Source organism: Pseudopipra pipra, chromosome 3 (genome assembly GCF_036250125.1).
Source record: "Pseudopipra pipra isolate bDixPip1 chromosome 3, bDixPip1.hap1, whole genome shotgun sequence".
Classification (NCBI taxonomy): Eukaryota; Metazoa; Chordata; class Aves; order Passeriformes; family Pipridae; genus Pseudopipra; species Pseudopipra pipra.
The window spans coordinates 40862245-40888229 of NC_087551.1; the positions used below are offsets into that span (position 1 = coordinate 40862245).

General features: G+C 39.8%; 1 protein-coding gene across 3 annotated transcripts in view; it reads right to left on the reverse strand.

Annotated features, from left to right (window-relative positions):
- The window catches only part of MAP3K21 (mitogen-activated protein kinase kinase kinase 21), a 42023-nt gene extending 18511 nt beyond the window's left edge, over nucleotides 1–23512 (reverse strand). Inside the window, exons 1-2 of one of the 3 annotated variants that reach the window (XM_064648807.1) lie at nucleotides 22649–23512; nucleotides 3932–4112 (exon numbers count right to left, since the gene is read on the reverse strand). In XM_064648807.1, coding sequence (XP_064504877.1) covers nucleotides 3932–4112; nucleotides 22649–23384 — 917 coding nt within the window. In that variant the 5' untranslated portion in view covers nucleotides 23385–23512. The remainder of the gene's footprint in view (nucleotides 1–3931; nucleotides 4113–22648) is intronic. The other 2 variants (XM_064648808.1, XM_064648809.1) reach the window with 2 other exon arrangements.
- Between the last annotated feature and the right edge of the window lie 2473 nt (nucleotides 23513–25985).

The window sequence follows — 25985 nt, forward strand, 5'->3', positions numbered from 1 at the left end:
AGTGGACTTTATGACTGGGTTTTGTTCTTTGTACGCCTCCTCCACCTCACTTCCCCTCCTCTCTTCTGGCCAGGGAACCACTAAGAGTAGAATAACGATACAAAGGACAACCTATTACTGCTTTTGAATAGTTATGTGAGCGGGCAAAGGGAAAAAAACTGAATACAAACTATTGCTCTTGCCCCTTCTCTCCAGATGTGCAAAGAAACCACATGCAAGTTTTGCAAGACCAGACTGAACTCTCCAACATGAGGAAAAATGTATACTGCACTGAGGAAATAAAGGGCTATGTACCCCTCAGTACTCGATTTAGAGCAGTACAAGTAGAGCAGATGTGATAGGGAGGAGAACACACGCTTGTTAAGTTTTTCTATCACTCTCTGCTTAATGAGGAAAGTCAGTCAGCATTATACAAGACCTTCCAACATCACTTTAGTAAACAATAAAACAGCAAACTACACAGTATCAGCACAAATATCAGCAGCGCTTTATTATCTGTGGTCTGTTTGTCTAGGAATTTTTGTGTCTCACAAAATCTTATAAAACTAATGAATTTACAGTTCCAATACTTATTCAAAAGTGGAGGAAAACAGTCTGTACCTGTCTATAAAAGCAAAGGAATAAAAAAGTCTTATGGTTAATAATTTCCTCCTTATTTTTCTGGTCTAATCTCTGCATTTGCTTGTATACTTGAAGAAGGATAAAATAAAATAATGAATTCCAATTTGTTTTAAATTAGTGGTATTCTGACAAAAATGAATACAGTGTTTCCTGCAGTACACACGTATTTTATGCCTGATGGAGGAATACTGAACTAGAGCTCATTTTTGTGCTTAGAGAAAGAGTAAAAAATCTCTCAGCAAGCACAGACTATTCTAAATTCAAGGAATTCCCTTGTTCAGACTATTCTATACGTATTTTAGCATGAATTCTGAAGGTAAGCAGAACATTAAATTTAACTAAAAAGAAGTCACCTTTATAAAAAGTTGTGTCATACTATTAGCTTTAGTTGTATTTACAATTCAAGTCTTTAATCTTTAATAGTTCTCAACAGTGTAAATAAGGTGATTGTAAAGTTTTAAACAGACCAATACAGTAACAGCCTTTTAATAAAAGCAGTCTTAATATCAAGTACCAAGGGCCAGCATTATGGGGGAAAAGCTGTGAGGAGGAAGCCTCAACACATTATAGTCTTGCCATGCTGGAGTGTTTGGGAAGTACTAATCTTTATCTAGAACAAAAACTACTTATTAACTCTCAATTACAGAAGTAGCTACTTTGTGTATTAAATTTCACACACAATTGTCCTGTGTATACAGTCAGAGCTTCTAAGAAACAGCTTTTTTTTAAAGAACAAAAGCCATGTCCCTTTCCAATTTCAGCAAAAGGCCAAAAACACAGGCTTGAAATACACATTTTTAAACCACGAAAACTAAGGCACTTTCAAAAATATGGTAAATATTTTCACTATTAAAATTATTTTCCTGCAGTCAAATGTGATTTAAGTCTTACTATATCTCATGCCAATGAACACTTGCTGGTTTTACATATTTCAAAAGAAGAAAATGTGAAGGTAAAGTTCTCAAAGTTTATTTTACTCTACAATCCATCTTCTAGAGCAGTAAGCACTGCTATATGAATCACTTCTAATTTATACAAATGTGCTAGGCAAAAGCAGCTACAAATTCTGCTGTATAGTAAATGCTTCCCAGCTTTGCCCAGGGCTTGTACAACCAAGACACATGTTACTGTAAAGAGCACTGCTGAAGCACACCATCAGCACTTGGAAATCTGTGGGCATATCTGCACTTTCAGGCTCCATACACAAAACTAAGACCAATGTACCACTTAGAAGTGCATGATGATTGATGGAAAGGTAGGGCTAAAAAAGTAGAATTCTTGTTTGGGAATTTGGAAGTATATGCCAAAGAATAATAAATCCAGTAGTTAAAACTCTGGCTTGGAAAGCAAAAGGATACACGTGCAGGGCCTGGAAAGCACTAGTTCTGCTATCTAGGATGACACCTGAGAACATGCAGCCTGGAAGGCTCTGCATGAAAATACTCCCACAACATTTCCAAGCACTGGCAAATTCTGGAAGACTAGTTACAAGTGTGAGTGGCCTCAATTGCTCTTTTTTTTCTAATAAGAGGTCTGCAGATACCATTTGGAGTCTCAGAATTCGGTATGTGTAACTGAAGTTTAGATTTCTCTTGAAACATACTGTGTTCTTACGCTAGAGAGACCCATACTTAAATTGGTAACCTGAATATTTTTTAAAGCAAAACCCACTCTTGTTATCAGAGTATTCTTTACTTGCTTTTCTTTTAAAGAAAGAGTAAAGATAAGCAAAAGAATAGATCAAGGTGCAGTAAGCAGAAAATCTTTAGAAGCTAAGAAAGTATAAACTATACTGTAAAACGCAGCCTTTCTACTTAAAAACCTCTCCTGTTAGACTTCCATCATTGAACTAAATACTTACATTTTTACAAGAGAGGCGTGCAGAAGAGAAGGCGAAGAAGAGAAATACTGTAGGTTCCAAAAATGTAAACTAATGTTGCAGCAGAATATAAAATAATTGCACCAAAGCATACCCCCTCAGATACCTAAAATCACAGCAACAAGACTGGACAGGACCTGTAATTAAGCATGGAATACAGCTGATTAGGGAAACGCCTACACGCAACCTCCACCCCGCAAAAGAAAAAAAAAATTAAAGAAAAAAGTAAGAATGGAAAAAAAAAAATGAAGCAAAAGATGTTGCCCAACTGGGCATCAACTCAGACTGATGTAAAAAAAATTGGTTCCAGACAAATGAGCGTCACAAAACAGCAGTGCAGATACAGAATCATCCTGAGAATACCAGAAGTATTACTTCATGCTGCAGAATATCATGCATCTAAGCAAAACAGGACCCTATTTTTGAATAATACAACACAGAACATGTATAAGGCGGCATGAGAAAACAGATTGAATTCCTTCCCTCCTTCCCCAAATAGCTGCCTTGGATCCTTCAGAGAAAACATATCAAAAAGAAAGGAAATACAGACTTTTCAGGGTGAGGCATAGCAGCTTGTAGAGCCTACTGTGCAATCACTGCTTTTCTGTACTCACAAAACACAACTAAATTAAAGTTTAAATTACCCTTCTGCAGTACATGTATCCCACACTACATCACTCAAAATAGCATCATTAGTGAGAGCCATATTATTTATATTATCCACAATAACGTCTTTAACGAGAAATTCACAAATTTAACGTAGGGCGTTTCCCATCTTCAAAATTAGAGAGCAAGTTAAAACAATTTGTGCTGAATACACTCTCCTCACTCCAGCTAGTGGAAGCAAAATCTCTATAAACGTAGAAGCTTAAACTTTTACACACAATCACATTCTGGAGTCCTAAAAACAGCACTAATTCAAGTTAACATTTGGCAAAGTTCTGGTTTGCAGCTTATTTTTATTTATCAGACATATAAGGTAATAATTGGTTGGTCCCATTCTTCAAGAAGTTTCAGAATTTTCAGACATCTGATATAAGGTAAACCTACCAATATGAGAACAATCACACATTAATATGGCAAAAGCATCCAGTTGTTTATATTAAGAGTCCAGATAAATACTTGGGTATCTTAATCAACAGGTATTTTAAAGGCTTCTCTTAATGAGACCTTGCTTTAAAAAAAAACAACAACTTCTTTTATTTTCCCTTTCCCTCCTCCAACATGTAAGTAATGGATAATAAAAGATAGAAAAAATGAAGCAGATACTGAGAAATGCATTTGCTTCTTAGAAGAGCTAAACTTGCCACATGTTGAGACAATAACCTAGCAAACCACAACAAAAAAATAAAAGAAACCACAAATCAAAATTCTCTCAAAAACCTCAACACAGTTCCAGCAAACAGGGTCTTCAGCAGACAGACTTCTTACCTCCAAATATCACTTCCTTTAGAAAACATGGAGGACTTGATAACTTCTGGAGCCATCCATGCATAAGTCCCCGCTGCACTCATTTTGGTTGTTCTGTGCCACTCTCTAGCCAGACCGAAGTCTGTAATCTTCAGAGTTTTATTACAAATGTCATCATGTTCCATCTTCTCTAGCAACAAAACTGCAAAAGATTGAGTTTGTAAATTAATGCAATGGCAAATAAAAAAGTATCCATTCCTGTTATTAATTTCACATACAATTTGTACAGCACAGATAATTGTATACTTTAAATGTTGTGAAAATATTATTGCAATTTTTATAAGCATGAAAATTTTTTTTGGTAATTCTAAGCTATTTCTTGCTTTCATAGCTTAGAATACCTACAGTGTCATGAGTTCTTTATGCAACTGTGTGAACATATATTAAACTAGCATAAAAAAAATCCATGGGAGGTGTAAAGTAAATCACATAACTATAAGAAAGTCCAGAATCTTAATATCCCAAATGATGACAGGCTGTGAGAAAAGTATTCACTTTGCAACAAGATTCTGAAATAATAAAAAATACTAGCACTAGTAAACAAAAAACAAATGTAAAGAATTCTTATAAAAGACATAGAAAAAAAAAAATCAGGATACACTAGGTCACTGTATAAAATCCATCCTTAATGCTTCACCCAATCCTGGCTCCCACTCATCTCAGAAAGTATACAACAGAACTGAAAGTGGCATGGAAAAGGACACAAGCAGGGTGTTCAAAACAATATCCACAGCTACAAGCCTTCCCCCAGGAAAAGAAACATTTGTGAACAAAATCTATACAACACCTATGTCATGAAGAAAATTATAGGTAATAATTGTTCACAGTTTCTCAGTAGAAGAAATGGATGCCCATTGGGTAAAATTAGCGGATAAGAATCAAACACATGGCAGTCATTCATTCATACAACATACAGGTAGGTGAACTTTGGAATTCTTGGCACAGTATGTGAATATTATTATTTTACAAAGCATCTACACAAATTCACAGAAGTCAACTTGATACAGGAAATTTATATCAAGAAAGTTAGTTTATGTTCAAGAAATCTGGGCCACAAATCAGAACAAGTTGGGAGAGTCGGTTTGCCTTGGGAGTCCCCATCTGACAACAGGACACTAGACTTGGATCAAGTCCCTGTTATGTTATATACACTGCACTTTCACAAATGTTAGAGAGTAAATTATCCTTTTCTGCTGTTGCATCCCACAGTGTATATGCAGTGTTGGGCTTGTTTGCAACACAACAGAATTGGCAGAGCTGTAGTACCTCTTCACTAAACAGTGTTTAAAGAAGAGAACTAGGTTATTGTGTTAGAGCTCATGAGCAGGGAGACAACAGATGGAAATGAATCACTTTAATACACCATAATTTTAACTCTATATTCAGGTCCTGTCACTGCTTGTGGTAGCAACTGTTAATTTTAACTTTCTGGCACAAAGGCCAAAGATTAAATTACAACTAAAAGGAATCATAAACATATGTGTTTTCTACCTATATGTATGGCAAAACACAGTACAGGGAACCCATTAACAAAAGAGCAGATGAAGAATTACCCTCCCTTACAGAGGAAAAACTGATGACTTTGCACTTGCAATTGAAATAATTTTTACTGGTAGAGATTAATCACAGTCTTACAAGTATTTAAAAAAATACATCAAATCAGATAAAAGACAAAGAACCCACATTCCCTTTTCAATAACCTTCTCAACACTGAGTAGAAGAAACAAAGGTGAAAATGGTACAGACAAACCAAGAGCTCACCAATGAGAACCACCAGAACAAGTTAAATTCATGCAATAGTTTTTATACTTTTATACTTGAATCAAAGACCTATTGTTTGCTATTCTATTTCAAACATGTTCAGCAGAATTCCTGACATTCCTTGTCAGTCAATGTGACCGAAACCAAAAACAGTCAGTCTTGCAAAAGGTAATAACTGGCATGTGACCAAGTTTCATCCTACAACAGGACAACGTTTCTTAGCAGTTCAAACTTCCCTTTCCGGCCGGTAGCCAGGCAAACAATACTATACACACATTACTTAGCAGCTGGGTAGTACAAATGATCAGCATAGCTGAGTAGCACTGCATAAGAGCTTACCTTGCAGTAGCCTAGCAACCTTTAGTATAGCATCTTTATGCCACTTCTATAGCTCTTGCTGGATGCTAACCTGTGAAAAGTTATTTTACAGTCTCCAGTTTACCCTGTTTACTCAGCCCCCCCCCCCTTGTGTCTTTTTCAAATGCTTTAAATTGTCTTTTCTGGCTCCAATATACATGCAATGTTAAACTGGGCAAGAGCCAGTTTAGCACTTTTGGGTTTACTTAAACATTTTTCAGGCTTTTTATTTTCGACAAAGAATAAAGTTTCTCCTTACATCAGTGCTTTACTCCTGGCAAACCAGCCCTAAATACTTAGAAGTACAAAGACTATTTGAAAAATTACCCATCAAAATCCTGGATTAGATTAGGAATGCAGAAACGGAGGGAAATCCTATGTCCTTGTTTATTTACATATAAGTAAGGACATAGGATAAGGATATTTATATAACCATATTTATTTCTACATAAGCAAAATGAGATACATGTTTCTGAATTATTCAAAATCTAAGAGAAGGAAACTATGTTTGATGCAAGAAAACTATGCATCAAACTAATATGAAACTTCACCTTGGACTGTTACCCAAACATTGCATTTACTACAGCCAGAAAAAAAATAAATATTAAATAAATAAATATACATAAATAAATAAATATTATTTCTACCAGTAACACAATTTTCAACTCAATTCTCAGTCAGTACGTCTCTCTTTGTGACTCTACCTTTCTGCAATGAGATCAACAAGAAAGTAAATTTATTAATATCACAGAGTAGGAGCTAGGATGCCATGGATCACGCACTGCTTGGATATAAGAGACAGTGCATGCCCAGAACCATTTACAGCTGGGGAAGAAAGATGTTACTGCATGTTTTTTTCAATAACTCCTGAAATATAAATTGACAAGTTGAAGAAAAAAGCAAAAAAAATTCCTTAAGACAGAGAGAAAAATGAGAAGTAAACTGGTATTAAAAGTGGTAGATGTATCATAAAATCATAAAGGCTGGAAAAGACCTCCAAGATCATTGAGTCCAACCTTTGACCAAACAGCACCATGCCAATTAAACCGTAGCACTAATGCTATGTCCACTGACATTCAAGTCATTCCTTGTCATGTCACTGTCCAGGCATGATGAATCCACCACCTTCCTGGGCAGCCCCTTCCAATGCTTGACAACCCTTTCCATAAAGAAATTGTTCCTGATGTTCGATCTGAATCTCCCCTGGCACTACTTGAGGTCATTTCCTCTTGTCTGGTTACTGTTGCCTCAGAGAAGAGGCCAACCCCCACCTGTCTAGAACTTCCATTCAGGTAGTTGTAGAGCGTGATAAGATCTCCCCAGAGACTCCTTTTCTCCAGGCTAAACAATCGAAGTTCCCTCAGCCGCTCCTCACAAGACTTGTGCTCCAGACCCTTCAGCAGCCTCACTGCCCTTCTCTGGACACTCTCCAGCACCTCAATGTCCTTCTTGAAGTGAGGGGCCCAAAACTGAACATAGGATTTGACGTTTGGTCTCACCACTGCCAAGCACAGGGGAAGAATCACTTCCTGGTCCTGCTGGCCACACAGTTGCTGATGCAGGCCAGGATGCCAATGGCCTTCTTGGCCACCTGGGCACACTGCTGGCTCATGTTCAGCTGCTCTCAATCAGCACTCTCAAGGCCTTTACCATCAGGCAGCTTTCCAGCCACACTTCCCCGTCTGTAACGCTGCCTGGGGTGGTTGTGACCCAAGTACAGAACTCTGCAGAATCAAGACACTTCTGACAGCACAGCAAGCATACATGAGGACTCTAACAGAATACATAACAAAGAGACTGCTACTTTACCATACAGTTGAACAAAATCTTACACTAATCAGCTGTCTAACATATCTAAAAAGAACGTAGAAATCCAAGTACTACTCACCCCAGAACACTGAAGGAAGAAACTCACAGAATTATGAAATAATTCAGGTTGAAACAGACCTCAAGGTGTTAAACCTCCCACTCAAAAGCAGGGCTAACATTGTAAAAAGTCTAAATCTGCTATGAAATATTTTTACAAATTTGTAATGTTATGGCACTCTATGGCAGAAAAAAGTAAAAGTTATCTATATTAAAACTGAAGTATATTCACTCGAGTACAGATATTAATGTAAATGTCACCTTAGAAGAGATTTTGAAAAAACTAATTAAGGACATCGAGGCACAGAAAAAAACCAGCAAAATTACAGCAGAGTCACATTACAGATAGCTCACATCACACTAGTCCCATTTTGGCCAACAGATGGTTTCTTAGAAAGCAATAAGGTAGCAGACCTGAGCAGATGTAAATACCTTTTAGAAAATTCAATCGTACAGACAGAATAAGGGTTAATCAATGCATTCCATACTGCAGTTTATAAAGGAAAATCTTAGAAGACAAATTATCAGGATAAAGATGAACCATCAGTGGTGTTTATTAGGAAGCTGTTTTATTTCACATGTATAGAGTAAAAATACAAGGAGCGTTTGAAGAACTGATAGCATAGTCAGAAGATAGTGCCCAGTCGAGAAAGAACAAACCATCATACTAAAAAACATGCAAAGTTGCAAGGGATCAATCATAAAATCTACAGTGATAAAGTACAGGTGAAGGAAGAAGAAAAGCCTGGCTATTCTGGCTAACAGAAGGAAAACTAGCAGCTACATGCAGTTGTGCAAGTAGCTCACGCAACTCTAAACGGCACTAGAAAAGGCTTTGTTTAGTAGAAACAGGGAAGTATCAATAGAATTTTACAAAGCAAAACATCTCATATGAAATATTGAATGACTAAACCTGCACATACGTGTTCAACAACAGCAACTGAAGCAGATGCAGAAAACAGAATAGTTAGGATCCTTTAACGTCTTTCATTTAGATAAAATCAGAAGAGCTTGTCCTTTTTGCTAGGCTAAACAAAGGTTGAGAGAAGTTATGAGAACAGAAGTTAGCCATACCTAGAAACAGAATGCAGACTTAGAGCATTGGTGCTCTTACCAATAAAATATTCTCCTAGGTGTCCCAGCTGATCTGTCTTACAGGCATGCTTGTGATTAAACTCAGTTCTAGATCTGGAGCTACCAGAGTAGGGAGTCAATTTCAATTTTTTCATTGCCTCTTTTCTCCTAACCCCCTTTTTGGCCCTCCTCTTCAGTGTAAAGCATAGTTTAGTCCTCAAAAAAGGTCAACATATGCTCCCATCCAACCTAATGGTTCCTGAAATAGTAGTGCCATTAATATTTCTTGCTTTCTGCATTATCATAGTTACAGCTTGAGTATTTTTCTACTAATCTTATGACACAATGCAAATATTTCATGGTGTAACAGTATGAAGATAAGATGTCCTACACACTTTCAAAAACTAAAATCTAACACACAGTTGTCCAAGACTGCAATGGAACCAGCCTTTACTTCCCAAGTCTGTGTTCCTCTAATTACAACAAAACCAGCAACAACTCTTTGTCAAACCACTACTGTTCCCACACAAGCTGTTCTTAGTCAAGAAAGGCACAGAATTTAGGCTTGAAAAGGAGGTACAGGTCCTGTTAAAATCCCACTCAAATGCTCCTAGTCCCTGCTCCTTTTCCTTCACATCACTCCCATCTCCAAACTCCCCTCTGGCAGTAAAAGCTCTCTTTGAGGTGAGCAAGAGGTAAGATACACATTAAGTGGCAGCCCAAGTCTGGCCAGAGTTTGACAAGAGCTATCTTTCTCTGCCGCGTTCTCTTTTCTGGCAAGCTTAAGTTGAAATTTTATTGGGGAAAAGAAAAAAATGCAGTGAGAGCCTGCATATGGACAGATAGGCCAGAAATAATAGAACAGAGCACATTTAGACAAATCAAAGATTCCTGGATGTGCATGTCTGCCAAATTCAGACAGGTCCCAAACTATACCCCCATACTTTTCGGACTGAGCTGAAAGCCTAGAGAGGAACCAGAAGTACTCGTTCAAATTGCAAGTACTTTGTTTAAAGCATAATTTTAAATCAAAGGCTCATGTTCTTGCCTCAGCTTCTCTCCTTTTTATTTCTTAAAATTCACGGAGCTTAAGAAACTATTTACAGCAAGCCTGAGGGAAGCCTGGACAGATGTTTTAGTTGGCAGCACACCTAGGAAACCTCCACTTAGAACTAAGCTCTTCAATGCTCCTCTTTCAATGTAGGTTATTTCCTACAGTCTTTGTTTTCTTCTGGTTACTAAGTATATACAGATTGTATTTCTCCAACCTTATCTATCTCAAAGTCTCCATTTAATACAACACTTCATTTGAAAAATTTATTGAAATCCAAAGACTTCATGCAGTGAAGACTTCAATGCAGTTTTACTGCATTCATAATACATTCCAGCACTTTCAGGTGACCATTTTCAGTTACCAGCCATATAAAACGATTAAGTAAACAAGGTATTCTGAGAGAAGCCGAGACAACGGATTGAACACCTTTTCAAAAGTTTAGATGTACTGAATTCAAACTAATCTCATAATGCTTAAACTTAAAAAAAAATCATCCGGAAATTCTTTCTATCATCTTTACACCTTCTACTATACCCTCTTTATATTATCTATTTTATTACTTCTAAAAATAAAACATTAAGCAACCTTATTTTCCCAAGTTAGTTATTTGCCACCAAATGCTTCTCGCTACCTTATCTGCAGTTTGCTAAATAGATGACTATCATGGGTTTTGCAAATATAAGCTATTTAATAGCACATCTATTTAAGTTACTATGATTATAGGTAAGACTGCCTACATTCACCACCACTCATAAAATCATTCTTAGAGAATACCAGAAGGAAAAGAAAGATGTTATGCTATATAACTCTACTTGTACAGAAATTGTTCAGACAATGCTGCTACTGTCTCTGTTCCCCCTGCACCCAGTCAGTTCCCTCTCCACCTGTTTGCAAGTGAATCTGGTTCCTGTTAATTCACTAAATCAACAAGCAACAAAACCAGCAGGATGACCTTGCATCTTTACCTGGGAAACAAATAGGAAGAAAGAAACCTTATTAAAAGTTGCATATTCAGGTAATGAAACACAATCCCTTGCAACATTAAGAGACCCGCCTCCATTATTTGGAGCTGTTACTTGACTCCAATTGTACTTGCAAATTAAAATTTAAACACTACTTATAGAAGCCATGTCCGGTTTTTAAACTGTAAATTAACTATCAAAGTGAAAGCATTAAGTGTGTGAACCATAAATTAATTATCACAGTAAACAGATTAACTGATCAGAACATCTTCGGTATGTACAGAAGATGATACTTCTGCCTGTACGGCCCCGCTTCTTAAATACATTCCTTTTTTCCTGTGGGTTCTCAGGATGGGTTCTACTATCTCTGTAGCTATTATCTGTCAGATCATGATTATCTCACTAGATTAATTTTAGAGCTCACCATCAGCAAGGAAATTTCATCCTTTAAACACCAATTACATATGCAGGAGGCATTTCTCTACTTTTTTATTCTACAGATACCGTGCTCCTCTGACATCTACATCCCTTTGCAGCAGGCATATAACCAGTTCTTAATCTTCACACTAAACTGAAAGGAACAGTTTGTTCTTAAATGTATTTGTCTCAAAATAAGTAGCTTTAAAAAAAAATAAAATTGTAGCTTACAGGAGCCAACATATATATAAAAAAAAAAAAAAGAAATCCTGAACAAAGTGTTCCCAATTGGAAAGCCAAAACAAGACAAAACTTGACATAAAAAGTCCTTGACAGCATGAATTGACAAATACACACCAACCCCATAAAAACCCCCACATCCCATAGTGGGACATGTGGCCCAAAAAAACCAGCAAAGGAGGAAAATGAGTAGGAGTCATCTGCCTGTCTGGAGGAAACAGAGGGAAAAGGAGAGAGAGGAAGAGAGACAAGAGATTTCGACAGCTTCAACACAGCTTGCGTCACCATTTTTGCTTCCCCTTCCCTTCTTTAATAACTATTATTAAAGCAACTTTGGGCAAATGGAAACTTGAGAGAAAGAAGCAGTTTTAACAAGTTATTGGCACAGACTGCAGATGCTACTGTAAGAGGAAGTACCAGAGGTAATGAGCATTTATAATTAGACATTCAAATAGTCATAATTTAAACAGTAGATCATCAGTAAATTCTGAAAAATGTAAGATTTGGATATTGCATCAGCAAAAAATCAAAAGCAGACCAGACACTAAACATTCTCAAGTTCTTTGTCTAATAAAATATTAAACTTAATTCTCCTATTTAAATACTAAATTTAAGAAAAGCAACATCATTAAAACAATTCCTCCATAATTTTACAATTACATGGAAATCAGTCAATACTGAAACTTAGCTTTAAAACTCAAAACACTCAGTTGTGTGACATCCACCAGGAACTTCCATACTTATTTGAAACAGCAATTACTTTCTTTTAAGCTCACTCTTCTTTCCTTGCTATTAGTTTTTAAAAGGTAGCTCTGCAAAAAAACCCCAACCAAACAAACCCAAAAAACCAGTGACCAAAATTCGGGCAGATGAGAAGGAAATGCTAAGAACAACTAGCATTAATAGTTAGGTGGTGAATCACTCATTCCTGACTAAGATATTCTTCTAGTTTCAAACTCTACAGAATAAAGTGGCTATGTATCCATTCCTTAAAGAAAATCACCCTTGTTATGAAAGTGATTTATTTTTTTAAGGAACTTCATCATTCTATTCCTGAAAGAAACAAAACATAAGGCAAACTAAAGGTATTATGTTCAAACTACATAAGAAATTTTAGTCAATATATAATACATCAGGTACAATTTCCTTCAAGAGAAACTTTCAGAAAATATATTAATTGCCTCCCTAACTCCAAATTCAAGATCTGGCAATACCCTTCAAAACAAAGTAAATCAATATATGTCATACAACATACAGGGCAATGCAGACAAGGTTTATAATCTCAAAAATTTCATCCAGGGGCAAGAGCTGACAGTAGCTACCTTCCTTTAGAACCAAAAATTGAACTTATGTATCATTAGTCAAATCACTTTTTCAATATTTTAAATCCATGAATATTTCATTCAAACTTGGCTTGCATTTACAGTTATTTTTTTCAAAGTAAACAGAACGTGACTCGATGCAATTGGATATTTCAAGCTAATCAGAAGAACACACAGCTTCTGAATACGCGGAAGTATTTACATAGTTGGCATACTTGTCCTGATCATAACATATTACACTCGGCAATTATGAACTTCCTTGTTGCTTTGTTTTTTGTGATCTACATCGAGGTGCATTTGATGTGCTGAAATTAGAATATTTAATACAAAAAAAGTCATGTGAAAATTAAAGAAAGTTTAATAGAAATATATACCTACCTAAAAAATTAAAAACACATTCTACCTTTAAAGGTGACTTACTAACCAATCTGAAGGATAAGGGTGTAGGCTGAGGTCACAACCAAGACTGTAAGAGCTCGCTTTCACTAAAATACTTACCTTAACCTCCTTTTCAGTTATAGCCCCTCATCCTCCCAGCTTTTTTTTTTCCCTGCAGACTGAGTCTAGAAACTGGGTAGTCTTGGGAGACTCAGCTAGCTAGATAGCTCAGCAGAAAATGATGCCTGCAAATAAAACAGCTTAGAGTAGTTTCCTGCTGGATCTTTGAGCTGATTTAACCCAGACCTACTGACCACACAAGCAGAGATGTGTAATCTGCTGACGTGTCAGGGGAGAGAACCTGTGTCTGGGGATGGGTGGGGAAGCCTCCTCCTGCAGCTGCAAAACAAAGCCACACATCACCTGTTGTAACAAGTGGGAAAGTCAAGCAACTTTTCAGAAATAATGGATCTAACTCTTTTACATCTAGTTTTAGTCATGAGCTTTAAAGATAGAATCCAGCTTTGCCACTTTTTTCCACCATAAAATCACCTTTGATGAAATTTACTATTGAAAAGAACCCGTTGAATAAACTGAAGACAAAAATAATTTTCTCGGTCCCTTTGAAGATGCCTACTGCTGTGAATCCATATAAACTCTGGTTGTAGATGTTTAGTCAATTTTAGTCATTGAGTTCCCCTAAAATCTCATCCGTTAACATGAAATCCTTTAATTTCTATAAGGAATTTTAATAAGTTTCACTACAAAGAATTCTGACTTAGGCTATCAGTTTCTTTTATAAGGAATATTTGAAAGAGTCTTACTATTAAAAAAAAAAAAAAAGCCAAACAACCTATTTCAAAACAAAGCAGAAAAAAACCTGGACATTTTTTGAGCCCCCCCCTTTTTTTGTTTAATACAAGACTTAGGAGAAAAAAAGATTAAAAAAATCATCAAAATATATTCTGTGGGATAGAATTCCTGCATTCCATCCTTGCAGTTTCTTCAATAGCTGAGGAGTAGCCTCTCAGGACCATGCACTTTCAAGAACTCTAATCTTTGTTAATAGCAAAAGCAAAACACTTATTTTGAAATGAGAACTCTGCAAACTTGACAGTGGTCTCTTGGGAAGAGAAAATGAAAGGGAAAACCTGCTGTTTTTTCCCAATAATTAGTCAACATTCAGCAATGAGTTAGAAAGTACAATTTTTTTCCTCTGAACATAACACATAAGGAAGTAAACACAATTAATATTTCAGGAAGAACAGTGGCATCTAATCCTAATAGAAAACCACAAAATTGCCTAAACATTTAGAACTAAAATATAACCAGTTCCAAGGGTTAACTTGTCCCATAATGAACTACAGCAATGAAGCATTTACTCCTGCATTTTTGAGAGGGAGGGCCGACTTATCAGCTCTGAGTTAATAGCACAGCTGCCAAAACACAGATTTTAGTCACTATGAAGAGAACAAAGCATGATTATATAGCCAACACTGGCATGTCTAGGACTGATTTAACTGGAGCTATGACCCCACACACACACAAAAAAAAAAAGGTTAAACTTGGCAGGAAGCTCCAAGAAGGAAGAATACTTCTGTGGCATTATACAAATTATGTAACTTTTCTGACCTACCATATAAAACCCACTAATTTAAGATGCAGTAAGTGGGTCAAAATTTAAACATTCACTCACTTTCAGTGACTGGTCTGAGGTAAGCTGTCACTAACATGGTCAAGCAAGACAAAAACGGTGAAATGTAGTTTTAAGCTGTCAACCCAGGAATGTGCATTTATGACACCAATTGTTATTTTTTTACTGCTTGACAGCCAAGTCATTTGGCATTTAATTTTTTATCTGTTTTTATCTATATATAATCTGTATTTTTTTTACTTTAATGCCATAATTTTGCTTCTAACAAACAAAACAACCCCAAAGCTCAAAACAAAAAAAAACCAAAAACAAACAAACAAACAAAAAAACACAACAAAAAACCCCCAACCAACCAAAAAAAACAAAACAAAACAAAACAAAACAAACCCCCCTGCATTTTCAGAAGCATTATTACTGAAAGCCATTTAAACGAATTTCAATGCCTTCAATTTTAACAAATAATCAGAAATAAAACTCAAGGTCAGAGCTACAAACACTCCTTGCAACTGTTCATTGTACAAGGTCAGCATGTTTCAGAACTTGAAACACTGAAGCAAGTTTGGAAGAAAGTTTATACTTAGTGGTAAGAAAACTTACAGATTGCAAACAAAAAGCCATTCTCTTCTAAGGTCAAAGAAACCACAAAACAGCATTCAACATCCAAGTACAGTTCAATGATGTGTTGCTTCTCTATTATTTTGAGGTTGCAGAACATAACTTTTTAATGGAACTTTCAATATTTGGTAAGAGTCTCCAAAGACTGCAGTTCCAGCAAGGGTGGGGAAATGACCTGCTACTGAAAACTCTGTTGTATTTCATTTTATTCTAATGCTTGGATTACACTACTAATACCTAAATTCTAACCACATTTTGCAGTCTGTTTTTTAAAGTACAATACCTCATTTCACAAGTGTTACAGTCAGCAGCTAAACTTATTTCTCACTGTTTAGGGGAACGACCATAATCATGTAAGTATTTTAACAGCTAATGAGAGGTATTTCGCTGTCTGTTTTTTCATTGGCCTTAATGGAAATGGGTTGCTTGCTCAGTGCAGTTTTCAGAGGCAGGTAGGTATCTCAATATATTCTCAGGGTACCAGCTTTAAAAAAAAATTCAGCCAAGTAATGCTTGAAGTCTTCTTTAATACACAAATATTACCCATTCTCTTCCTGAAAGTCCTATACTTCAATTTATAATGCTACCCCAAAGCAGAAGAGACAGGCAGCAAATATGACATACAGACTAGAATGTGACTCCCTATGTTTCTCATAAAGAGGACACCAGAAACCTTGGTGCAAATGAAACTCCTGCAGAAACCTGCTAAGAAAGAATAAAACACAAAGCAAAATAAAAAAGGAAAAAAAAAGAAAAAAATGAAAAAAATACCTTCCAACAGTTGTAAACCAGATCACTTGATGTTTGACAATGAGAGAACAAAGACGGAGAGAAGAAAGACATGAAAAACCAAGTAAGATCCAGAGAAAGATCAAAGTAATATTATTCTTGACTTAATAATCCTACCTGTTAGAAATGCAGTCTCAACACCAAATAAGAAACAACTCCCTACAGTTGTCAGATGGACATAGTTGGGGAAACATTAAAATGAAAGTGTGCATTAAAAATGAGTTATAAATAGGGGTATTAAAAGTTCATGGGGTTTTAATTAATCATATTACATTTAGCCAGTGTTTCAGCCTAGAGTCTTGTTTTCAGCATTAAGGACTATATGTAAATATACTTCAGTCTTCTTGAGGGACTTTGTTCTAAATTAATGAGCAATTTTTTCCACCTGTCAACGTCCAGACTTGAGACACAGAAAACATCAAACACAGTAATCGAGGTGAAATAAATAGCTATTGCAGTTAAGTCTTCATCTACAAATAACTCTGGATGTTACTCCTCCTCTGGAAGCTTACAGGCTGTACAAACAAGTATTGCTTTACAGAGGAGTAGTTCACAAAATTTCTTTTGACAGATGTTGTATTAAAATCATAAAGTTCCTAAATATTACTTTTAAATGCTGAAACACATCCTTCAGCTGGAAATTAGCCTCTACAACATTTTAGCATTAGTTATTTCTACTGTAGATTGAGACAACTGCAGCTATCAGTTACTCAAAATTGTTCTCTCTTGAATTCCAGCATCTTTCTGAACACAAAACATACAACGTATTATATGCAACAAGTAAATATATCAAGTGAATATTAAACAGGCATAATACAAAACATTGCCTTTGATGAAGTGGAAAAAGATATACTCTAGTTCAAGGCTGCTAAGCATTTGATGCTCCCACAGAATCAAACTAACCTTCAGGGCCTCTCAAAAAATAAAATCCCTACCTACAGAGTTTGAGCACACATCAAATAATGAAACAAATTACTGGAAGCAATATTTCCTGCTTATACACTTCCAGATGCTCCAGATGTATGACCAGTTCTTAGGTTGTAATGCAGCAGCATTATCTCTACAGCAAAGCACAAGGCAGGACTACTGTCTCTCATAGAGATGGGATAGAAAGCTGGCCTACTTGGAACAGTTTCTAGCTGTATGCAATTTTAAGTAATTAAGAATAGTGTACAGCATTTAAGTACCATAACTTCCTATATGAAGACAGCATGGGAAATTACAGCATATGAATTTTAAACTGCTAAATAACTTCTGGCCCCACTATTTTACATGACTAACATTTGGCAAAGCAATACCACATTCTCAAAGATATAGTTCCTATGGGTTTTATGAAAGCCAGTTGCCTTGTGGAGTAGGAACTTCAGTTAGTTCTGCCAGAACAAACATCCATTCTCCTCCAGACCTCGGAGAGGCCAGCCACTAGGAGCTTAGCAGCCAGCCAGGCAATACAAGCAGTTTCAAACCAATTACAACATATGCAGCCTTCTCTTGGAGGTACAAGAGTTACCTAGTACTGGAGCTGGGCACCCTGGGGCAGCCAGGCTAAGCCCAGCAGGGACAATGGGGATGTGGAAGGGAATATGAGAGTGCAAATTCCATGAATGGGAGCACCAGGAGGAGAAGAGAGAGATATGGGATACACACCTATAGAACATCAGATTTTTCCATTTTGTTACAGTGACAGATGAGCAGCGAAAAGCACAGTGCTACTGACAGAAAAACCTCCAAGTTTCACTGCCATTAGAGGACACCTTGGAACTTTATTGCCAAAGAAAGTTAGAAGATCAAATCTGCTGAAAAGCTGTCTCTCTTCTCCCCCCAAATTACCGAAGACAATTCTAATAGAATTTAATTTTTAATTCTCTTCGTAACTGTACTAGATTCTGAATTTCAAACATTTAATAACACACAGGTAATCCTTACAGCTCTACTTGTGATGCAAGCAAGTCTAGCCTCTTCAAAATAGTTAAGAGAAATTATGCAGAATAAGTAAAATCAGAAGATAGCAGATAGGCTTAGCTAGTTTCTTCCTCTCCCTGAACAGCTAACCTAAAGTTGCTAGCTGGAGAAGTTACAGAGAAACTAGATTTTATGAGCTCTGGAAAACATCTCCATCTTATTTTAAAGGTGTTTAATAGCATAACTCCAGCAATTCTGCTGCAAATAATCTGTAGAAGCAAAGAAACAGAGATAATTTGTTCTTGGCTCTTCTCAAACTCCAGGACACCTTGCCTCATCAAAAGCAACCAATTCAACAGTTCTGTCAAAACACATCGCAATTCCCTTTAAGGTTTTAAAACCACATGATTTCTATTTTCTGACTGCTTTTCATGATACCAGTTTCAAGAACACATTAAAGTGGATTGTCCAATTGCAGTTTCACTGCTCTCTTTTATGTTTGATTCCTTCAGATGCCACGTACTGTTCTCATTAGCACTGCCATCTCCATGGTCTTATTCAACAATCCTTGAAACTCAAGCTGACCTTGACAATTTCAAAAAGTAATGTAAACTTAACCACTTCACAGAGCTCAGGGCTGCAAAGGATCCTGGGCTGGCAGTGCTGGTGAAAGCCATAGCAAACTGAACCCTACTTGCATATCCTACAACAAATGAGAACAGAGCACTTTATCTGTACCTTGTTTAGTACACATAACCTACACATAATCAACTCTGTAATCATGGATGGGTCTATGCCATAAGCAAGATATTCTGAACTTTTTGTAATGTTTCCTAGAAGTACACAAGGCTGCTGCACTAGAGATAAAGTGCATTTTTTAAAAGGCAGAAGTACTGCATAGTCTGAAATCAACCTCAGAATCACAAATCTCTGCTTTCTCTACACTAGACTTTGGAAGGTGAAAACCTGGCATACTCTATCTGAATGCATTACTAGCTTTCTTCAGGATACTAAAAAAAGAATCAGGAGAGGCTACACTGAACCTTTATACAACCATATGTCTTGTAACCAATGGGATGTCCTTGCCCAGAAACAAGCAACTTGATTTTCCCCAAGAAAAAAAGTTGCCCTTTCAAAGAGTCAGCAAAATAGCTGAGATGTGGTAAAAAGATACATGTAACTATTAGCGTCTTGTCTTGTAGATGAGTTTCTATTTTCAGTAAAACATAATTTTTTCCTAATCAGCTGGCATGTTTAATCAAGACTAAGCTCATACCTAGGAGTCACAGTTAAGAATATTCAAATATTTTCACAAATCTTTAAGACATCTCCTTTTCAGTTGAAGTATTGATTAATCCAGAATTCACTGACTATCAACAATGGTTTAAAAAACTCAGATTTTCTTTCAAATTTTTCATTTCGATTTTACATAGATAAAGTCTACCTCTTAAGCCTTAATTTTACATTATATCTTTATTCTTTAAAGTATATTGAAGAACATAAGAAGTGCTTATGAGAAGTTATCCTCAAAATAGACCATGATCCTTGTCAGAGACACTTCTCCCCATGTCAGCCAAACCAGGTTTACAAAGCACCCACAACCTGTAAATTAACATTAGAGACCATGGTTACTATGTTTCACTTTATTACACATATCTAAAGCTAAAAGTGTTCTTTACACCTTTGTTTTGTCTACTTCTGAATAACCTTTAAATACTACGTTTAATACTACATTTATTTTATGTGGACTGAAGAAACTGATGTCAACAAAATTCAGGAGTTTACTTCCTTGTTCAGCCCTCAAACCCGAGTTTGTTAGTTTTTCTTCCCAATATACACAAAAAACATTTGCGTATCTATTAATTTCCCTTACTTTGGCAGAAGCAAAAACCTTTTCCCATCTCCCCAAAGGAGCCCAATGAAACTAGAGCATACAAACTTACATGGTCACTGCTGTTGGTTCTCATGGCTCTTCTGTTTGTGGCACTTTCTCTCCAGTCCTGTGGATTTGGTATCAGCAAACCCACACTAGATATGCTATCCTATAGATCCCAGCTCCCTAAAATTGCATGAAGTAACACACTTGCCTCTGAGACACTTGCTTTGCCTATCACCTGCCAACCACAAGCCCAGACATGTATCCCTTCTGGATCAAATATACTGGTGGAAGGGGGCTTCATTTCCCTAGCTGGAAAAATTAGTTCCTGCCAATTTACTAGGGATATAGTTTGAGGAGCATTCCTTACCATGCCATGTTAAGGGCAGCCATTTTTCTAATTTGTTGTCTGAGGAAGAAAAAAATCCTTCTTAACAAAAATAACTAAGCTAGCACAGAACTGATACATTCATATACTACCTAGACAGGCTTAATCGAGAGCAATGAACAGGTGAGGAATGGGTGCTGAAAGACCCGTTTGCTGCTACAGCCACTGTGGAACTGTTGCTATCCACACCAAGCAAGTTGCTCAGTCAACCCTGGCAGTGTTCCACTCCCGCTGTGCAAGACTGCAAAAGACTACAGTAAAAGAATGAAGTGAAACCTTTGATGAATTGATGAGTTACCAGAACAGGGGATACTGTTATGACTTGCAGTAACTTTAAATTCATGCTGTTGAACAGTACCACCAGCACACCACCATCTCCCAACATGATCATTTAGTTGGATAATCAAGAGACATAATTTTATTTGGCATATTCAATACTGTCTTCAAACTTTGCTAAGATTAAGAACTAAGGGTGAGAGAACTAAATAGCTCAAGTGAAGTGCATCTGTAACAGGAGTTAGTAATGGAAGCAGTGAATGGGCACATATACTGAAGTTATAATCAAAAGTGTATTTTTTAAATGCTCTGCCACTATCCATATATAAAGAGATGATAATGGTAATCAGCTCTCAGCAGTACCCAACTCAACTCCAGGTGTTATGCTAAACCACGGTGTTATGAATTCACTTCAGACACAAATTTTGCCACTGTCACTTAGCACGCTGCTAGGATGCAGCGACCCACTCTAAGAAAAGCCACTAAATACTCAAGGTGCAGCAGCTTGCTCTGAACACAGCAGGAAATTAGGAGCGCACAAGCTGCCTACAGACAACTTGCTAGAAATTAAGGTGTCAGCCACGACGCTAAAGTCCAAAAGTTCATCGTCTGTGCTACAAACAGAACCACAAACACAGCTGAGCTAGGTCCTTTCTTTATCAAATAGTGAAAGTACTTTCAGGAACAGTCAGTCCCATGACTGAGTCTTGTCTTAATAGCCCATGCATGGTGACCTTCAAGACACACAGCCTCTTAAACAAAGTGCTTCAAAGTTGAATGAAGCTTTTTTATTTCTACTGCACTACTTAAAGACTCCTAACTGGAAAAAAAAAAAAAAAAAAAAGACTAGCATATTGCTGCACTTCTGGCAAAGTCAGAACAAAAAGGAAAGAGTAGGGATGGCTTCAGACACTTTTGCAAACGCACAGATTTCCACTTTCAGGTCACCAGTTCAAAACACAATTATAACAGAAAGTCATAAACACATCTACTCTAGTAAGCCAGCCTGCCAAAACCACAGCTGCCAAAATCTTAGATGCTTCTGTATTGTCAGATGGACCGAGGAGCCATCAAGCATGAATTGAGCAACTCCCTCACTCTTTCAGGTGCATTTGTCAATGCCAAGGGATGAAAGCAAAATCTGGCATCTGCACAACAGTTTCTACTGTTTTAAGGTACTGTCCTTTCCACCTCAATGTTTTGCCAAGTGGGTAAATTTTAGCGATGCTAAATCCATGCAGGGAAAACCAGAAACACGTATGATTACTTGGCAGTGAAACAGAAGCGATACCCTTACTAAAACTTTCCTTTACAAGGCGCTTGGTTCCCTCTAAGTTTTAAAAGACAGGACCGCGCAACGCATCAGAGTAAAAATAGCTTTGCGGATTTGAAACTGTGGTTCCGCGCAGGATTTTATCCCGCTTTAAGTGAGAGGGCAGGACCAAAGGTACACCCGGATCCTCCCGACCCTTCCACGAGTCCGTATCCAGCTCGCAGCCGCGGCAACCAACCTGCCGCTGGCCCAAGCTCCTGGCACAGGGTGCCCGAGTTGCGACACCCATCTCTCAGTGAAACAGGGCTCCCGGACGGAGCCCGTCCAGGCCTGGCCGCCCGCCCCCGCAACGCGGACACGGCCAGCGCCGCCAGGCCAGGACCCGAAGGGACGAGGGGACACCCCTGTCGCCTGCACTGCCGCGCCGCTCCGATGGTCCCTCCTCACCTCCCCCTCACTCCGCCCGGGACTCACTGTTGCTCGACTTGAGGTCCCGGTGCAGGATGGGGACGATGGCCTCGTCGTGCAGGTAGAGCATGCCGCGGGCGATCTGCACCGCCCAGTTCACCAGGATGTGCGGGGGGATGCGGCGGCCCCCACGGGCGGCCGCGGCGCCGGGGGCGGCGGCCAGGGCCCTGTTGAGGGATCCGCCGCGGGCGAACTCCATGACGAGGCAGAGGTTGGGCTCTCGCAGGCAAACCCCGTGCAGGGCGATGATGTTGGGGTGCCGCAGCATGGAGAAGAGCTTGGCCTCCTGCCGCACGCTCTCCGCCGTGGCCGTGATGTCCTCGTCGGGGTCCTGCCGCGCCGCCTTCACGGCCACCTCGCGGCCCCGCCAGGTGGCCCGGTACACCTTCCCGAAGCCGCCCACGCCGATGATCTCCTGCAGCTCCAGGTGCTCGAAGTCGATCTCCGTCAGGCTCCCCGCGGGATCCCCCCGCCCGCCGCTCCCCGCCGCCGCTCCGCCGCGGGGCTGGCGGGTCACGTAGTTGGCCGGGAAGATGCCGAGACGGTGGCGGATCTTCCCCGCCCACCAGCCGTCGTCGCCAGACACGGCCGCGTCCTGCGACAGCACCTCTACCACGTCCCCCCGCCGCAGGCTCAGCTCGTCCTCGCCGCTCGCCTCATAGTCGTACAGCGCCGTCCACAGCGGGCACGAACTCCCGCCGCCGCCGGCGGCTGCCGCCGCTCCGGCGCCCGGCAGAGCCATGGCAGCGACCTCAGCCCCGGCGGCCACCAGCAGCGCGGCCGACGCGGGGGCGCCCGCCCAGCCGCATCCTCACCTGCCGCCACCGCCGAGCGGGAGCCGCGGGAGGGGAGGGCGGGGCGCGGGCAGGGGGCGGGGCGGGGCCGCTCGGCCCGGTCGCCGCCGCCGCGGGGCTACGGCAGGGAGGGCGCAGGCGCGCGCGGGAAAGGAGGGGAGGGGAGCGCCGGGGCCCCGCGCCCGCCCCCGCCCATTGGCCGCCGGCCGTCACGTGGCCCCGGGCGCGGCGGTCCCGTGCGGTGCCTGCGGGGCCGCGAGTCGGGTCTCGGGGAGCCCACGGCTCCTGCTTTGTCCTCCGGGGCTGCAGAGCGGGCTGAGGGCTCGTGCCTCTGTCGGCAGCTTCCCCTTTCCCTCGTTGTGCGGTCATGGGACTTTACTGGAACAAACCCCAGGCAGTTCCTGAAGAAACCCGAGCTTCCTCGGTTCGTGTATGCTCTTCCACCCACCTCTGCCGCTCGTGGGCTTTCACAGAATCACAGAGTGGGTCACGTTGGAAGGGACCCCAGTAGGACATCTAGTCAAACCTCCCTGCTCAGGCAGGGTAATCCGAGAGCACATGGTACAGGATCATGTCCAGATGGTTCTTGAATATCCCCAGTATGGGAGCCTCCACTTCTTCTCTGGGCAATCTGTTCCAGTGCTTGGTCACCCACACAAGAGGTTCTTCCTCATATCCAGGTGGAACTTCCTGTGCATCAGTTTCTATCCATTGCCTCTTTCTATCCATTGTCCTATTGGTTGGCACCAACGAGAAGATCCTGGCTCCATCCTCTTCACACTCTTCTTTAGATACTTACATACATTGATGAGGTCCCCTCTCAATCATCTCTTCTCGAGGCTGAACATGCCCAACTGCCTCAGCCTTTTCTCATAAGAGAGATGCTCCAGGGCCTTAATCATCTTTGTTGCCCTCTGCTGGACCCACTCCAGTTCTGCCCCATCCGTGTAAGGACTGAGACAGTCCTGGCCCTATGTGGCACGTTCACACAATCCTGTGTACACGCTATTTCTGGGTAAAGATTCTCCTGGCTTCAAGTGGAAAAATCCTATCACATTCTAAACTACAGTCGGCGTTTTGTTGGAAGTTAGAGGGAAGTGTGTGGGCTGAGGACACCCTCCTGTCTCGCCAGTGTGGTGGGAAACAGTGGTTAAAAGTGGAAGTAGATGTGTATTCATCCTAGGAGCTGATCACTGGGTGCTGCGAGACCTGTGGTTACGGATGTGGCTGCTGCCAGCAGACGCCCTGAGGTGCACAGAAAAGGCTTGGGAAAGGTGTAAAACTGCACTGCCGGGCCAAATAGCCTGTTGTGATGAATGCCGCTCAACTTCCTGCACAAAAACCCACACGCAGAGCATTGTACATCCCTACATAAACAAAATTTGAAGCTGGATATCACAGGAGTAAGGTTCCAACAGAAAGATAGTAATGAAAAAAAAATTAAAATTACAATATTCAATAATCATAAATTCTTGTTTATCCCATAACCTGTATTTATAGTTGTTCAGAGCCAACAGGAGTACCACAGACATGGTATTTGTTCTCAGACAACTGCAAGAGAAGTATAGGGAACAGAACAAAGGTCTCTATGTAACCTTTGTTGATCTCACCAAGGCTTTTGATACTGTGAGCAGAAAAGGTCTATGGCAGGTTTTGGAACATTTAGGATGTCCCCCCAAGTTCCTTAAAATGATCATCTCACTCCATGAGGATCAGCACGGCCAACTCAGATATGGCAATGCACTTTCTGAGCCCTTTCTAATAAAGAATGGTGTGAAATAAGGCTGCGTTCTTGCACCAACCCTATTCACAGTCTTTTTCAGAATGATGCTCCAAAGGGCCACGGCAGACCTTGATGATGAAGATGGTATCTACATTTGATATCGTACTGATGGAAGCCTATTCAACCTAAGGTGACTGAAGGCCCACACTAAGACCTTAAATCATCTTGTCCGGGAGCTGCTTTATGCTGATGCCGCCACCCTCATCGCCCACACAGAAGCAGCTCTGCAGCGTTTAACATCCTGCTTTGCAGATGCTGCTGAGGTTTTTGGACTGAAAGTCAGCTTAAAGAAGACTGAAGTTCTCTATCAAACTGTACCTCAGGAAGTCTTCCATCACCACCATATCACCACTGGCGAATCAGAGCTCAAATCAGTTCAGCAGTTTAATTACCTAGGCAGCCTCATCTCCTCGGACGGTAAGACTGACAGAGAGATAGACAACAGATTAGCAAAGGCATATAGAGCTTTTGGAAAACTCCATAAAAGAGTCTGGTGAAATAAACACCTGAAGAAAAGTACAAAGATCAGTGTTTACAGAGCCATTGTACTGTCTACTCTTTTATATGGATCCAAATCTTGGGTCATCTACCGCCACCACCTGCAACTCTTAGAACACTTCCATCAACGCTGTCTCCGCACAATCCTAAACATCCACTGGTCAGATTATGTGACTAATACGTCTGTTCTAGAACAGGCAGCAGTTACAAGTTTTGAGGCCATGTTGCTGTGCTGGGCAGGACACATCTCAAGGATGAAGGACCACCA